Source organism: Periophthalmus magnuspinnatus, chromosome 11, assembly GCF_009829125.3.
Source record: "Periophthalmus magnuspinnatus isolate fPerMag1 chromosome 11, fPerMag1.2.pri, whole genome shotgun sequence".
NCBI lineage: Eukaryota > Metazoa > Chordata > Actinopteri > Gobiiformes > Gobiidae > Periophthalmus > Periophthalmus magnuspinnatus.
Window position 1 is genome coordinate 32324257 of NC_047136.2, and position 18147 is coordinate 32342403.

The following is an 18147-nucleotide window of genomic DNA, read 5'->3' on the forward strand; positions in this document are numbered from 1 at the left end:
TTACAACTTAGAAATAAAAACAAAAATGGTACTCTCATGAACTTTCTATGAACTATTTCACACTAAACCCGGGAACAAATCCACCGCTTACCTCCCTTCTGCTCTCCTCACAGCAACTGAGGGGAACCGCGAGACCCCGCAGGAAGTACAAGGCAGCGCCAAAATAAAAGCCTCCGACAAAAACAGGCCACAATCAACTTAAGTACAATTTAAACAGTAAATAAAATGTGATTTTGGTGAAATAAAAAAAACCCCATAAAGACCACATGGGCTACACCAGCATGAAACATCCGAGATCGATAAGTACATTAAGGACAAGGCCCCAACAGATGACATGCTCAACGAAGGAATAGAAAGAGTTGCTGGAGTACCATCATGGGAGGATAAGCCCCGACATGGGATGTACCAATGGTTTGAGAGAGCTGGTCTGAAGGACAGCACAGAGGCACTCATCCTGGCTGCACAGTAGCAGGCCTTGAGCAGTAGAATCCAAAGTCAAAGTGGGAAACAGTGGAGAATGATCGAGCAAAGATCTTGAGACTTCCAGATACTGACTGATAGAATGGTGATGGCGAACCAACTGGACATTGTGGTGTTGGATAAACAACAGAGCAAAGCCGTTGTGGTGGACATCGCAGTACCAAGTGATGGGAACATCAGGAAAAAGGAACACGAGAAACTAGAGAAATACCAGGGCCTTAAAGGAGAGCTGGAGAAGGCCTGGAAGGTGAAGGCATTAAGATAAGATATGCCTTTATTGGTTCCACAGTGGGGAAATTCCAATATTGCACCGCAGTTAAAGAACAGACCCTTTACACTGCAGACTTCAGACACACCACCTCATCATCAATGCAGAGAAAACCAAGGAGATGGTGGTGGACTTCTGCAGACGCCACTCTACTGCCCCCTCAGTGAACATCCAGGGAAGGGACATTGAGAGAGTGGACTCATACAAGTACCTGGGTGTTCATCTGAACAACAAACTGGACTTGACTCACAATACAGATGCACTGTACAGGAAGGACCAGAGCAGGCTCTATCTCCTGAGGAGACTCAGGTCTTTTGGAGTGAGAGGGCCACTCCTGAAGACCTTCTGTGACTCTGTGGTGGCATCAGCCATCCTGTACGGTGTGGTCTGCTGGAACAGCAGCATCACAGAGAGGGAGAGGAAGAAGCTGGACAAGGTCATCAAGATGTCCAGCTCCGTCCTGGCCTGTCCTCTGGAGGTGGGGGACAGGAGGGTCCTGGCTAAGGTCATTTCTATGCTGGGCCATGAATCTCACCCCTTGCAGGACGCTCTGTCTGCCCTGGAGAGCAGCTTCAGTGACAGACTGATTCACCCTCGCTGTGTGAAGGAGAGGTTTCACAGGTCTTTCCTTCCTGCTGCTGTCAGACTGTACAATGAACACTGTTAACACTGAACATGTGTCATTCAACCACACCTATGTGCAATACTCAAGTCACTTTACAGAGATGTTATATTAGAGTCTATTTTTAGTTTATTTTTAAGTCTATTTTTTAAATTATCTTAAGATATTTATCTATTATCTTGTTTTATTGCATGTACCATTTTCCTTCTGTTCTTTAACTGTGTGGTGCAATACTGGAATTTCCCCACTGTGGGACTAATAAAGGCATATCTTATCTTATCTGAAAATGGTACATGAATTAGTGGTACCCATGGTCATCAGAGCACCCGGGGCAGTAACCCCCAGATTGGAGTAGTGGCTACAGCAGATCCCAGGAAAAACTTCAGACATCTCAGTCCAGACAAGTGCAGTACTAGGAACAGAAAAGATACTGCACAGAACCCTCAAGCTCCCACGCCTCTGGTAGAGGTCCCGAGGGTGGAAAAAGATAAGACCACCCGCGGAGGGTGAGGATGAGATTTATTAAATATAAAAATATAATACTGCACTTTTCTTGACTGAGATGTCTGGTCGATGATGCCAATTTTTCCTGGAAGGTGTTGGTGTAGCTAAGCCAAGTTTGTAGATCACCTTGCACATGCCTTTTCAGGTCTGCCTCTAAATTTTCAATAGGATTGAGTTCAGTGCTTTCTGATGGCCACCCCAAAACACTGACTTTGTTATCCATAAGCCATTTTGTAACCAGTTTGGCAGTATGCTTTGGGCCATTTGGAAGACCCATAATAATAATAGTTGAATGTGGCACCTCCAGGCATCTGGAAATTGCACCCAACCAGACTTGTGCAAGTCCACAGTTCTCTTCCTTTCTCTATCATGGCTGATTCCTTTTGACTTTCCCATGATGTTCTGCAGGAAGCAGTGTGTTTCAGGTGTGCCTTCAAATATATACATAGATGTGTCTCTAGTTAACCAAATGTTGTCAATATGGCCGCTTCATTAAGAGCACATGACCACACCGTGAAATTTATATAAACAACTTTTGATCCCGGATATGTCTTGATATTGCTAGCTCAGGTCTGTGAGATAAAAACCCTAGTACGAGGTCTAGATTTTGGCCATCTGCATATTTTGATTCAAAATCAAGGGTGTGGTCTTCATTGGCATTTTTGTTCAGAATGATATCAAGGGTCTGTGTACCAAATTTTATTTGTCTATGACAAACTAAATTCTTCCATCCCATTCTAACATTGCAGGTGGCACTGGAGAGCCTTGTAAAGATTAAAGGATATATCACATATTATTATGTCCAGATTATCAAAAAAAAAAAAAACATATCCTGATGATGCTGCCTTAATTTGGAGTCTGTTGGAGAGCTCATCGAATTTTAATTTTTGATATCGCTCACTGGCATGTTGGGTTTCTTTTGCAAAGATCTGAAAAGAAATGGTTTGAGAGGGGAGTTAAATAACCTAATTTTGTTAGGAAAGGCAATCCTTCCTTAAACAGGAATAGGGGCCTGAGAAATAACCTCTCATAAATCTTTGATTCCATCCTCAGACCCAAAACTAACAGGAACAAAAGAGAACAATAGGGGGCCATTTAAGGCTGAAACTGGAGACAATAGCTGTTTACTGTTTCAGTGTAGCTAGCTCCTCCCTTCAGATAGATATAAGGCAGTGTCCACCAGCAATCTGACCAGAACTGAAGAAGTGACTTGGATGAGCAGCCAAACGTCTTTTGTCCAGTTGACAGATTGTCATAACGGGTGGGTGTAGCGGACCAAAGACGTGCAGGACTCGGGACAGGTTTACAGTGTTTTATTTACAGGTAGTGAAAGTTCAGTCTTAATAGTTCATGTAACACACACACACAGGGAGCGGGAGGCGAACCAGACGGGAGTGGTGCTGAGCAGGACGGGAAACCAGGACCGAGACGAGGACAGGAACAGGATGAGACCAGAGCAAGCCAGACAGAGATGTCCAGAGTGGGCACGAAGACAGCCAGGGCCGGAGCACGACAGGACCAGGAACAGGACCAGGGAAGACCCAGCAGGGATAGTCCAGAAAGCGGGAGACAGGGCCGGAGACGGAAAGCAAGCCGGAGGCCAAGACGGGAGAGGAGGAAAGGCAGTGAGGAGGACTGTACCGGAGCTGGAGCGCGGAGGCAGGAGCAGGGACGAGCGAGAGCAGGAATGTGGAAGGTAGCAGAAATCCAGTCAGTAACGGGCGGACAGGCAACACAAATACAGAGCTAGGCTGAGGCAAATACATTGACACGTGGACGGTCTGGCACTGAGTGTCTTCTCCCCGCTCCTCTTATCCACGGCAGGTGGTGATGCCCTGATGGGACACAGGTGCGCGCGGGAGGAGCCGAGAGTTCCGCCCAGCTCCAGGTTCAGGCAGGTGAGGGAGGGGGAAGAGCACACAGGGAGGCAGAACAGGAGCAGAGATACATGCCTCATGACAGATTTAAATTTCATCTTTTGCTATGGATCAGACCTGGACGACTGAGGGATAACACAGACGATGTGTGATTTTGATTTTGTGAGTTTGATCCAATATGGCGGACTTCCCTTAGGGTTTAGGGCAGGGCCAAATTATAATTTTTTCCCATTGGTGCAATATAAATATATTTTTGAGGTAGCACTACTGAGCCATCTTTTATTATTTGTTCTCAGGGTCAAAATTAGAGTTTACTGAACTCAATTTTTTGCTACCACTTAGTTTTCTATACATTGTTGTTTACCACTTGATTTGTGCCATTTTTCCCAAAATTGTACACTAACAATAGGGCAATTATTCATGCTCGGGCTGTAATAAGGCTATAACAGACATGTGCAAACTATGGGGCCACACAGGGCCCTTCAGGGACCAAATTATATTAAAATAGGTAAGGGTAAACATTGTTCATTTTAACTTTTCAGCAAGTTGTTGATTTTTTTGGCACTTAATAAAACTGAATGTGAGTTTTTCTGCTGTTTATTTAACCGAAATTTTATAAATGAATTATTTATTTAATTAATGCATTTGGAAAACAATTTTTACGATGAGCCTTGCATATTCAGGCATGTTATAGGTCAAATCTCTGATGTAATGTATACATATATATCCTTATCCATATATAAGCAATTCCAACGATCATGGTCACAAGCAAAATGGGGAATTGTGAATTGTGTGTTCAATAATAGAAGCCGATTAGGCTCATTAATGTCACTTTCAAGTTATTAGTTTAGGCTATTTAGGCCTTTTGGTGTACTTGAAAGGTGTACATTTATAAGCATTTCTGTTAATGTAGCAGGTCTGTTAATGATCAGGTTCTCTGATATTCGCCTGGTACATAAAATCTTGCCTGATGCTGCCCCACCCCCACTAAAGACCTATGTACAGCCTCGCTCTCAACTAACAAGCAGAGTGTTAAGGTCCGTGTCTAGGGGTGACTGCAATGTTCCTACAAGAAAGTACACTTTCTCTCAATCTGCCTTCTCTTTCATCAAGGAATGGAACGGGCTTCCAGAAAATCTTAAGAACATAGCAGATTATCACAGCTTTTCAGGGGCTGTCAAAAACTGTCTTCTTGACCATCAGTCCTGCTCACACTAATTATACCAGACGGGTATTCGGCCATCAGATGTTACCCTCGTGGGCACCATCTGATGGACACTAGAATACCAAATCAGTCATGAGTGTTATTGTACTGTTTGAGTGTCATATTACTGTCTTGTTTACATTCACAATACCAATAAGGTACAGAGCTATCAGATGCTGCCCTCGTGGGTATCATCTGATAGCGACTACACTGTATTTATTCTGATATCTGTTGTTTATGTCCTGCACTTTAGCTCCTGTACTGTATTATATTGCATATATTTTATATTGTATTGTTTATGTTCTGCACTTTAGTTCCTGTATTGTATTATATTGCTTAAATTTTATATTGTATTGTATTTTTCACCTGTTCAGGGACTACAGATGGAAATTAGCTTCGGCTATAATCTGGTGAAAAGCATCTATTAATGTTTTTATTTTTTATTTTTTGCACACTGTCCCTTCAAACAAACAAATAAATAAATAAATAAATAAATAAATAAATAAATAAATAAATAAAAACAGAAATAAAAATTAAAAAATTAAAAAAACAAAACAATGAGGCTGAACGGCTGTTCTGTGGCGCTGAGGCTGTGAGTTTGTTTAAGACATTTACGTGCTCCTCTTAGGTTTGTTCCTTATAAGCTTCAGTCCTCTCAGTGACCGTCAGAGCGCTCACTCGCGTGTCCGCAGTGGGCTGCACCGCCTCTAGGTAACTTTGAAGAAGTCCTGAGACAGCAGCCGCTGCAGCAGCGCCATGAGCGTCTGAACACACCCTGCCATCGCACCATCACATCACCGGCATTCGAGGTCCAAGGACAAGGACATACGGACATACGGCTGACCACTGCTCGGTCCAGGTAAGAGCCCACAGCCACGGCACGCACGGAAACTTCAAACCTCTCACTGCATGTCAGGACAAACTGCATGTCAAGACATACTGCATGACAGGACAGCTCCCGCTCGGAGCTGGTGCGCACTGCAGCACACTGCACTAAAGATGGATGCTCCGGTACCGCAGTGATTCAGCACAACAGCTCCTGTGCACGGAGCCATGTGCCGGGTGAGGACTGTGACGGTACAGACTCGAGAGGATGTGCCATGTCCTATGCGGCTGCACCAAACCCACTCACCGATGTAAAAGCGTTCAAGTGGGAAAGTCACGGCAGGACGGGCCGCTTTAAGGAACATGAGACCTGCCCGTGACCGCACACCGTGTCCCACAGAAGAACACGCGGAGTGGAACTGTTCCGTAGATCACGCAACTTCACAGAACAAGACTATTATTGTCCATAGAACACGCACTATTATTGTCCATAGAACGCAGACTATTATTGTCCTAGAACACAGACTATTATTGTCCTAGAACACAGACTATTATTGTCCATAGAACGCAGACTATTATTGTCCTAGAACACAGACTATTATTGTCCTAGAACACAGACTATTATTGTCCATAGAACGCAGACTATTATTGTCCATAGAACGCAGACTATTATTGTCCTAGAACACAGACTATTATTGTCCATAGAACAGACTATTATTGTCTATAGAACACAGACTATTATTGTCTATAGAACGCAGACTATTATTGTCTATAGAACGCAGACTATTATTGTCCATAGAACGCAGACTATTATTGTCTATAGAACGCAGACTGTTATTGTCCATAGAACGCAGACTGTTATTGTCCATAGAACAGACTATTATTGTCCATATAACGCAGACTATTATTGTCTATAGAACGCAGACTGTTATTGTCCATAGAACGCAGACTATTATTGTCCATAGAACGCAGACTATTATTGTCTATAGAACGCAGACTATTATTGTCCATAGAACGCAGACTATTATTGTCTATAGAACAAGACTATTATTGTCCTAGAACACAGACTATTATTGTCTATAGAACGCAGACTGTTATTGTCTATAGAACGCAGACTATTATTGTCCATAGAACGCAGACTATTATTGTCTATAGAACGCAGACTATTATTGTCCATAGAACGCAGACTATTATTGTCCTAGAACACAGACTATTATTGTCTATAGAACGCAGACTGTTATTGTCTATAGAACGCAGACTATTATTGTCCTAGAACACAGACTATTATTGTCTATAGAACGCAGACTGTTATTGTCTATAGAACGCAGACTATTATTGTCCATAGAACGCAGACTATTATTGTCTATAGAACGCAGACTATTATTGTCCATAGAACGCAGACTATTATTGTCCTAGAACACAGACTATTATTGTCTATAGAATGCAGACTATTATTGTCTATAGAACAAGACTATTATTGTCTATAGAACGCAGACTATTATTGTCTATAGAACGCAGACTATTATTGTCTATAGAACAAGACTATTATTGTCTATAGAACGCAGACTATTATTGTCTATAGAACACACACTATTATTGTCTATAGAACAAGACTATTATTGTCTATAGAACAAGACTATTATTGTCTATAGAACAAGACTATTATTGTCTATAGAACGCAGACTATTATTGTCTATAGAACGCAGACTATTATTGTCCATAGAACGCAGACTATTATTGTCTATAGAACAAGACTATTATTGTCTATAGAACGCAGACTATTATTGTCCATAGAACGCAGACTATTATTGTCTATAGAACGCAGACTATTATTGTCTATAGAACAAGACTATTATTGTCTATAGAACAAGACTGTTATTGTCTATAGAACGCAGACTGTTATTGTCTATAGAACGCAGACTGTTATTGTCTATAGAACGCAGACTATTATTGTCTATAGAACAAGACTATTATTGTCTATAGAACGCAGACTATTATTGTCTATAGAACGCAGACTATTATTGTCTATAGAACGCAGACTATTATTGTCTATAGAACAAGACTATTATTGTCTATAGAACAAGACTATTATTGTCCATAGAACGCAGACTATTATTGTCTATAGAACGCAGACTGTTATTGTCTATAGAACAAGACTATTATTGTCTATAGAACGCAGACTATTATTGTCTATAGAACAAGACTATTATTGTCTATAGAACGCAGACTATTATTGTCTATAGAACGCAGACTGTTATTGTCTATAGAACAAGACTATTATTGTCTATAGAACGCATACTGTTATTGTCTATAGAACGCAGACTATTATTGTCTATAGAACAAAGACTATTATTGTCTATAGAACGCAGACTATTATTGCCTATAGAACGCAGACTATTATTGTCCATAGAACGCAGACTGTTATTGTCTATAGAACGCAGACTGTTATTGTCTATAGAACAAGACTATTATTGTCTATAGAACAAGACTGTTATTGTCTATAGAACGCAGACTGTTATTGTCTATAGAACGCAGACTGTTATTGTCTATAGAACGCAGACTATTATTGTCTATAGAACGCAGACTATTATTGTCTATAGAACGCAGACTATTATTGTCTATAGAACGCAGACTATTATTGTCTATAGAACGCAGACTATTATTGTCTATAGAACAAGACTATTATTGTCTATAGAACGCAGACTATTATTGTCTATAGAACGCAGACTATTATTGTCTATAGAACAAGACTATTATTGTCTATAGAACGCAGACTATTATTGTCTATAGAACGCAGACTATTATTGTCTATAGAACGCAGACTATTATTGTCTATAGAACAAGACTATTATTGTCTATAGAACAAGACTATTATTGTCTATAGAACGCAGACTATTATTGTCTATAGAACGCAGACTGTTATTGTCTATAGAACGCAGACTATTATTGTCTATAGAACACAGACTATTATTGTCTATAGAACGCAGACTATTATTGTCTATAGAACGCAGACTATTATTGTCTATAGAACGCAGACTATTATTGTCTATAGAACGAAGACTATTATTGTCTATAGAACCAGACTATTATTGTCCATAGAACGCAGACTATTATTGTCTATAGAACGCAGACTATTATTGTCTATAGAACGCAGACTATTATTGTCTATAGAACGCAGACTATTATTGTCTATAGAACGCAAGACTATTATTGTCTATAGAACGCAGACTGATTATTGTCTATAGAACGCAGACTATTATTGTCTATAGAACAAGACTATTATTGTCTATAGAACGCAGACTATTATTGTCTATAGAACGCAGACTATTATTGTCTATAGAACGCAGACTATTATTGTCTATAGAACGCAAGACTATTATTGTCTATAGAAACGCAGACTATTATTGTCTATAGAACAAGACTATTATTGTCTATAGAACGCAAGACTATTATTGTCTATAGAACGCAGACTATTATTGTCTATAGAACGCAGACTATTATTGTCTATAGAACGCAGACTGTTATTGTCTATAGAACGCAGACTGTTATTGTCTATAGAACAAGACTATTATTGTCTATAGAACGCAGACTATTATTGTCTATAGAACGCAGACTATTATTGTCCTATAGAACGCAGACTGTTATTGTCTATAGAACGCAGACTGTTATTGTCTATAGAACGCAGACTATTATTGTCTATAGAACAAGACTATTATTGTCTATAGAACGCAGACTATTATTGTCTATAGAACGCAGACTATTATTGTCTATAGAACGCAGACTATTATTGTCTATAGAACGCAGACTATTATTGTCTATAGAACGAAGACTATTATTGTCTATAGAACGCAGACTATTATTGTCTATAGAACGCAGACTATTATTGTCTATAGAACAAGACTATTATTGTCTATAGAACGCAGACTGTTATTGTCTATAGAACGCAGACTATTATTGTCTATAGAACACAGACTATTATTGTCTATAGAACGCAGACTATTATTGTCTATAGAACAAGACTATTATTGTCTATAGAACGCAGACTATTATTGTCTATAGAACGCAGACTATTATTGTCTATAGAACGCAGACTATTATTGTCTATAGAACAAGACTATTATTGTCTATAGAACGCAGACTATTATTGTCTATAGAACAAGACTATTATTGTCTATAGAACGCAGACTATTATTGTCTATAGAACGCAGACTGTTATTGTCTATAGAACAAGACTATTATTGTCCATAGAACGCAGACTATTATTGTCCATAGAACGCAGACTATTATTGTCTATAGAACGCAGACTATTATTGTCCATAGAACGCAGACTATTATTGTCTATAGAACGCAGACTGTTATTGTCTATAGAACGCAGACTATTATTGTCTATAGAACGCAGACTATTATTGTCCATAGAACGCAGACTATTATTGTCTATAGAACACAGACTATTATTGTCTATAGAATGCAGACTATTATTGTCTATAGAACAAGACTATTATTGTCTATAGAACGCAGACTATTATTGTCTATAGAACGCAGACTATTATTGTCTATAGAACAAGACTATTATTGTCTATAGAACAAGACTATTATTGTCTATAGAACAAGACTATTATTGTCTATAGAACGCAGACTATTATTGTCTATAGAACGCAGACTATTATTGTCCATAGAACGCAGACTATTATTGTCTATAGAACAAGACTATTATTGTCTATAGAACGCAGACTATTATTGTCCATAGAAACGCAGACTATTATTGTCTATAGAACGCAGACTGTTATTGTCTATAGAACAAGACTATTATTGTCTATAGAACAAGACTGTTATTGTCTATAGAACGCAGACTGTTATTGTCTATAGAACGCAGACTGTTATTGTCTATAGAACGCAGACTATTATTGTCTATAGAACAAGACTATTATTGTCTATAGAACGCAGACTATTATTGTCTATAGAACGCAGACTATTATTGTCTATAGAACGCAGACTATTATTGTCTATAGAACAAGACTATATTGTCTATAGAACAAGACTATTATTGTCCATAGAACGCAGACTATTATTGTCTATAGAACGCAGACTGTTATTGTCTATAGAACAAGACTATTATTGTCTATAGAACGCAGACTATTATTGTCTATAGAACAAGACTATTATTGTCTATAGAACGCAGACTATTATTGTCTATAGAACGCAGACTGTTATTGTCTATAGAACAAGACTATTATTGTCTATAGAACGCAGACTGTTATTGTCTATAGAACGCAGACTATTATTGTCTATAGAACAAAGACTATTATTGTCTATAGAACGCAGACTATTATTGCCTATAGAACGCAGACTATTATTGTCCATAGAACGCAGACTGTTATTGTCTTTAGAACGCAGACTGTTATTGTCTATAGAACAAGACTATTATTGTCTATAGAACAAGACTGTTATTGTCTATAGAACGCAGACTGTTATTGTCTATAGAACGCAGACTGTTATTGTCTATAGAACGCAGACTATTATTGTCTATAGAACAAGACTATTATTGTCTATAGAACGCAGACTATTATTGTCTATAGAACGCAGACTATTATTGTCTATAGAACGCAGACTATTATTGTCTATAGAACAAGACTATTATTGTCTATAGAACGCAGACTATTATTGTCTATAGAACGCAGACTATTATTGTCTATAGAACAAGACTATTATTGTCTATAGAACGCAGACTATTATTGTCCATAGAACGCAGACTATTATTGTCTATAGAACGCAGACTATTATTGTCTATAGAACAAGACTATTATTGTCTATAGAACAAGACTATTATTGTCTATAGAACGCAGACTGTTATTGTCTATAGAACGCAGACTGTTATTGTCTATAGAACGCAGACTATTATTGTCTATAGAACAAGACTATTATTGTCTATAGAACGCAGACTATTATTGTCTATAGAACGCAGACTATTATTGTCTATAGAACGCAGACTATTATTGTCTATAGAAGAAGACTATTATTGTCTATAGAACAAGACTATTATTGTCCATAGAACGCAGACTATTATTGTCTATAGAACAAGACTATTATTGTCTATAGAACGCAGACTATTATTGTCTATAGAACGCAGACTGTTATTGTCTATAGAACAAGACTATTATTGTCTATAGAACGCAGACTGTTATTGTCTATAGAACGCAGACTATTATTGTCTATAGAACAAAGACTATTATTGTCTATAGAACGCAGACTATTATTGCCTATAGAACGCAGACTATTATTGTCTATAGAACGCAGACTATTATTGTCTATAGAACGCAGACTGTTATTGTCTATAGAACGCAGACTGTTATTGTCTATAGAACAAGACTATTATTGTCTATAGAACGCAGACTATTATTGTCTATAGAACGCAGACTATTATTGTCTATAGAACGCAGACTATTATTGTCTATAGAACGCAGACTGTTATTGTCTATAGAACGCAGACTGTTATTGTCTATAGAACAAGACTATTATTGTCTATAGAACGCAGACTATTATTGTCTATAGAACGCAGACTATTATTGTCCATAGAACGCAGACTGTTATTGTCTATAGAACGCAGACTGTTATTGTCTATAGAACGCAGACTATTATTGTCTATAGAACAAGACTATTATTGTCTATAGAACGCAGACTATTATTGTCTATAGAACGCAGACTATTATTGTCTATAGAACGCAGACTATTATTGTCTATAGAACGCAGACTGTTATTGTCTATAGAACAAGACTATTATTGTCTATAGAACGCAGACTATTATTGTCTATAGAACGCAGACTGTTATTGTCTATAGAACAAGACTATTATTGTCTATAGAACACAGACTGTTATTGTCTATAGAACGCAGACTATTATTGTCTATAGAACACAGACTATTATTGTCTATAGAACGCAGACTATTATTGTCTATAGAACAAGACTATTATTGTCTATAGAACGCAGACTATTATTGTCTATAGAACGCAGACTATTATTGTCTATAGAACGCAGACTATTATTGTCTATAGAACAAGACTATTATTGTCTATAGAACAAGACTATTATTGTCTATAGAACAAGACTATTATTGTCTATAGAACGCAGACTATTATTGTCTATAGAACGCAGACTGTTATTGTCTATAGAACAAGACTATTATTGTCCATAGAACGCAGACTATTATTGTCCATAGAACGCAGACTATTATTGTCCATAGAACGCAGACTATTATTGTCTATAGAACGCAGACTATTATTGTCTATAGAACGCAGACTATTATTGTCTATAGAACGCAGACTGTTATTGTCTATAGAACAAGACTATTATTGTCCATAGAACGCAGACTATTATTGTCCATAGAACGCAGACTATTATTGTCCATAGAACGCAGACTATTATTGTCTATAGAACAAGACTATTATTGTCTATAGAACACAGACTATTATTGTCTATAGAACACACACTATTATTGTCTATAGAACACACACTATTATTGTCCATAGAACACAGACTATTTTTGTCTATAGAACATGCTGTTTCCGTCTGTCCTCTCACCTGTTTTCCTCTGTCCTCTCATCTGTCTCCTTCTGCTTTGTCCCTCTGTCCTTTCACCTGTCTCCTTTTTTCTTTTCACCTGTCTCCTCCTGTACTTTCACCTGTCCCTCTCCATCTTTTTACCTGTCTCCCTCTGTCCTCTTACCTGTCTCCTTCTGTCGTCTCACCTGTCTCCCACTGTCCTCTAACCTGCCCATCTCTGTCCTCTCACCTGTCTCCTTCTGCTTGTGTGCAGGATGTCTCAAAATGACAAAGACACTGTTGCTGTTGCTCCTGCCCTGGGGTCCCTGTCTCCGGGACAGCTGCAGTCCCATCTCAAGATGGAGCCTAAGACTCTGGGGGTAAGCACAGCGGACTCAAATATCCATTGTGTTTGTTCCAGTCTGACCTCTAACCTGTGTCCACTGTCCCCTGACTCCTGTCCCATCTCCTTTGACCACTGTCCTCTTTCCTATGCCCCCTGTTTCTGTCCTCTATCTGGCATCTCTCTGTTCCTGTCCCCTGAATCTTGTCTCTTAACCTCTGTCCCCTGCCTTTGTCCCCTGCCCTCTGTCCTCTACCTATCTCCCCTGCCCCTTATCCCCTGCCCCCTGTCCCATCTCAGGCAATCCAGATCGTGATAGCAGCTCTGATCCTGTGCCTGAGTGTCTCTGTGCTGAATGTGCATGAGGTGCACTTCACTGGGGACATCGCACTTTTCCTCATCGTCGTGCTACAGGTAAGTCCTCTGTTTCTGTCCTCTGACTCTGTCCTCTGACTCGTTCCTCTCTCTCTCTGTCCTCTGATTCTGTCCTCTGTCTCTGTCCTCTGACTCTGTCCTTTATCTCTGTCCTGTGTCTCTGTCCTTTGTCTCTGTCCTCTGTCTCTGTCTCTGTCCTCTCTCTTTATCCTCTGACTCTGTCCTCTGTCTCTGTCCTCTCTCTTTATCCTCTGTCTCTGTCCTCTGTCTCTGTCCTCTCTTTTTATCCTCTGACTCTGTCCTCTGTCTCTGTCCTCTCTCTTTATCCTCTGACTCTGTCCTCTATCTCTGTCCTCTGACTCTGTCCTCAGTCCCTGTCCTCTGTCTCTGTCCTCTGGCCTTTGACTCTGTCCTCTGACTCTGTGCTCTGTCTCTGTCCTGTAAAAACCACACATTAGCACATATTCATCCGCTCACACTCAACATTCACATTACAAACGTTAAAACATATGACATATTTTAAAAACATAGCACACCGGGAACAAAAAGTGTGTGCTTCAGTGCTGACAATCTGACCAGTCTATAGCCATTTTTTAGTTCTTTTGAAAAGGAGTCATAGTTGGGTTGATTTTTTTATGTCGTCTTGGAGTTGGTTCCATTCTTTTATTGAATTGCAGGAAAAGGCTTACTGTGCAAAAGCAGTTTTTCTTTGTGGGATGGCACACTGCCCCCTGGTGGAGGCCCGTGTGATTCTGGATGATGTGAATTGGACGAATTGTTTTAGAGGTGCAGTGTTATGTAGGATTTTGTGAGCCATTTGAATAGATGCGTATTTCTGTATATTATCAGAGTTTAGATGTGTGTATTTTTGGAGTATATGGCAATGATGGTATTGGCGTGGTTTTTGGTCCAGGACTTTTAGTGCCTGTTTATGTAAGATTCTAATGGTTTTAATGTAGATTTGCTGCCCGGGACCAGGATGTCATGCAGTAAAAAAATCGAGACATGATCATGGCATTGAAGAAAATGTGAGCTGCGTCCAGAGTGAGTGAGTTTCTGATGCTTTTGAAGGTTTTTATGTTGTAGTTGAGGCTTTGGCACATGTGTTTTATGTGTTTTTTAAATGTGAGAGTGGGATCCAGAGTTATACCCAGATATTTGAAGTTGGTGACGTTTTGTATGTTTTCTCCATGTACAGTGATGGTGGGAAAAGGTGTTTACTTTTGTTGACAAAGTACATAACTGCTGTTTTCTTTATGTTGAGTGTGATGCATGATTGAGTGAGCCACATCGCCACTTTCTCCATGGCTGTGGTACGTTTGGCAGTTACCTGTCCAGCATCCTTGTCCCATGTATATATGACTGCGTCGTCTGCATACATCTGGATGTTAACATCCTGGATGACAGACGGCAAGTCATTTATATACAGAGAGAAGAGAAGTGGACCAATGTTGAAACCCTGTGGCAGACCGATGTGTGATGAAATGATGTTGGATGTGGTGTTTTCTATGCGGACACACTGAGAGCGGTTTGACAGATAGGACCTAATCCAGGTAAGTACATTTGTTGACAGTTTGTAATTTGTTAATGAGGGTAACTAACTGTATCAAATGCTTTGCACAGATCCAAGAATATTGTTACTACTACTCCTCCCTTATACGGTTTGGATTTTATTGCTTCAGAAAGAAGACAGCAGGCGGTTTCAGTAGAATGGTTGGCTCGGAATCCACACTGCATGGGATGTAGAAGGTTTTCAGTCTCCAAGTGTTGTGTTGTGTGTGCTTATTTCCTTCTTTGTGAATTGGGGTGACAGTGGCTGTTTTCATTGATTTGGGAAATGTGTTTTCCAGTATAGATAAGTTTATCAGTCTTGTTAATGGGGCAGTAAGAGTATCTTTGTGTGTTTTTAGAAACAGAGTATTTAGTCCATGGACATCCTTAGAGCTTGACAAACAGGAGAGGATTTTGTTTACTTTTGATTTGTTTGTTGGTTCTAGACTCAACTTGTACTGGTTGTTTATTTCAGCTTCTTTGTGTAGTGTTTTTGGGAATTGGTCATGGAGTATTTGAACTGACTGGATAAAATAGTTATTGAAGTGATTACTAATTTCCAAATTATCTGAGGTAATAGTGTCATTAACCATTAAAGTTATAGTTTCCTTTCTTGTCTACTCTGACTCTGTCCTTTGTCTCTGTCCTCTGACTCTGCCCTCTGTCTCTGTCCTTTGACTGTGTCCTCGGACTCTGTCCTTTGTCTCTGTCCTCTGCCCTCTGTCTCTGTCCTTTGACTGTGTCCTCGGACTCTGTCCTTTGTCTCTGTCCTCTGACTCTGCCTTCTGTCTCTGTCCTTTGACTGTGTCCTCGGACTCTGTCCTCTCTTTATCCTCTGACTCTGTCCTTTGTCTCTGTCCTCTGACTCTGCCCTCTGTCTCTGTCCTCGGACTCTGTCCTTTGTCTCTGTCCTCTGACTCTGCCCTCTGTCTCTGTCCTTTGACTGTGTCCTCGGACTCTGTCCTTTGTCTCTGTCCTCTGACTCTGCCCTCTGTCTCTGTCCTTTGACTGTGTCCTCGGACTCTGTCCTTTGTCTCTGTCCTCTGACTCTGCCCTCTGTCTCTGTCCTTTGACTGTGTCCTCGGACTCTGTCCTTTGTCTCTGTCCTCTGACTCTGCCCTCTGTCTCTGTCCTTTGACTGTGTCCTCGGACTCTGTCCTTTGTCTCTGTCCTCTGACTCTGCCTTCTGTCTCTGTCCTTTGACTGTGTCCTTTGTCTCTGTCCTCTGACTCTGCCTTCTGTCTCTGTCCTTTGACTGTGTCCTCGGACTCTGTCCTTCGTCTCTGTCCTCTGACTCTGCCTTCTGTCTCTGTCCTTTGACTGTGTCCTCGGACTCTGTCCTTTGTCTCTGTCTTCTGACTCTGTCATCTCTATTTATCTTTTGACTCTGTCTCTTTCCTTTGACTGTGTCCTCTGACTCTGTCCTTTGTCTCTGTCCTCTGACTCTGTCCTTTGTCTCTGTCCTCTGACTCTGTCGTCTCTCTTTATCCTTTGACTCTGTCCTCTGTCTCTGTCTTCTGACTCTGTCATCTCTCTTTGTCTTTTGACTCTATCTCTTTCCTTTGACTGTGTCCTCTGACTCTGCCTTCTGTCTCTGTCCTTTGACTGTGTCCTCGGACTCTGTCCTTTGTCTCTGTCCTCTGACTCTGCCTTCTGTCTCTGTCCTTTGACTGTGTCCTCGGACTCTGTTCTTTGTCTCTGTCCTCTGACTCTGCCTTCTGTCTCTGTCCTTTGACTGTGTCCTCGGACTCTGTCCTTTGTCTCTGTCCTCTGACTCTGCCCTCTGTCTCTGTCCTTTGACTGTGTCCTCAGACTCTGTCCTTTGTCTCTGTCCTCTGACTCTGCCCTCTGTCTCTGTCCTTTGACTGTGTCCTCGGACTCTGTCCTCTGACTCTGCCTTCTGTCTCTGTCCTTTGACTGTGTCCTCGGACTCTGTCCTTTGTCTCTGTCCTCTGACTCTGCCTTCTGTCTCTGTCCTTTGACTGTGTCCTCGGACTCTGTCCTTTGTCTCTGTCCTCTGACTCTGCCTTCTGTCTCTGTCCTTTGACTGTGTCCTCGGACTCTGTCCTTTGTCTCTGTCCTCTGACTCTGCCTTCTGTCTCTGTCCTTTGACTGTGTCCTCGGACTCTGTCCTCTCTCTTTATCCTCTGACTCTGTTCTTTGTCTCTGTCCTCTGACTCTGCCTTCTGTCTCTGTCCTTTGACTGTGTCCTCGGACTCTGTCCTTTGTCTCTGTCCTCTGACTCTGCCCTCTGTCTCTGTCCTTTGACTGTGTCCTCAGACTCTGTCCTTTGTCTCTGTCCTCTGACTCTGCCCTCTGTCTCTGTCCTTTGACTGTGTCCTCGGACTCTGTCCTCTGACTCTGCCTTCTGTCTCTGTCCTTTGACTGTGTCCTCGGACTCTGTCCTTTGTCTCTGTCCTCTGACTCTGCCTTCTGTCTCTGTCCTTTGACTGTGTCCTTGGACTCTGTCCTTTGTCTCTGTCCTCTGACGCTGCCTTCTGTCTGTCCTTTGACTGTGTCCTCGGACTCTGTCCTTTGTCTCTGTCCTCTGACTCTGCCCTC

The 18147-nt window shown here is 40.5% G+C and overlaps 2 protein-coding genes across 2 annotated transcripts in view; one reads left to right on the forward strand and one right to left on the reverse strand.

Moving 5' to 3' along the window:
• The window catches only part of pex11b (peroxisomal biogenesis factor 11 beta), a 217894-nt gene that overhangs the window by 157378 nt on the left and 42369 nt on the right, over positions 1-18147 (reverse strand). The window lies entirely within an intron of this gene.
• The window catches only part of LOC117393368 (uncharacterized), a 44249-nt gene that overhangs the window by 1035 nt on the left and 25067 nt on the right, over positions 1-18147 (forward strand). Inside the window, exons 2-4 of the mRNA XM_033991487.2 lie at positions 5648-5814; positions 13591-13696; positions 13960-14073. Coding sequence (XP_033847378.1) covers positions 5648-5814; positions 13591-13696; positions 13960-14073 — 387 coding nt within the window. The remainder of the gene's footprint in view (positions 1-5647; positions 5815-13590; positions 13697-13959; positions 14074-18147) is intronic.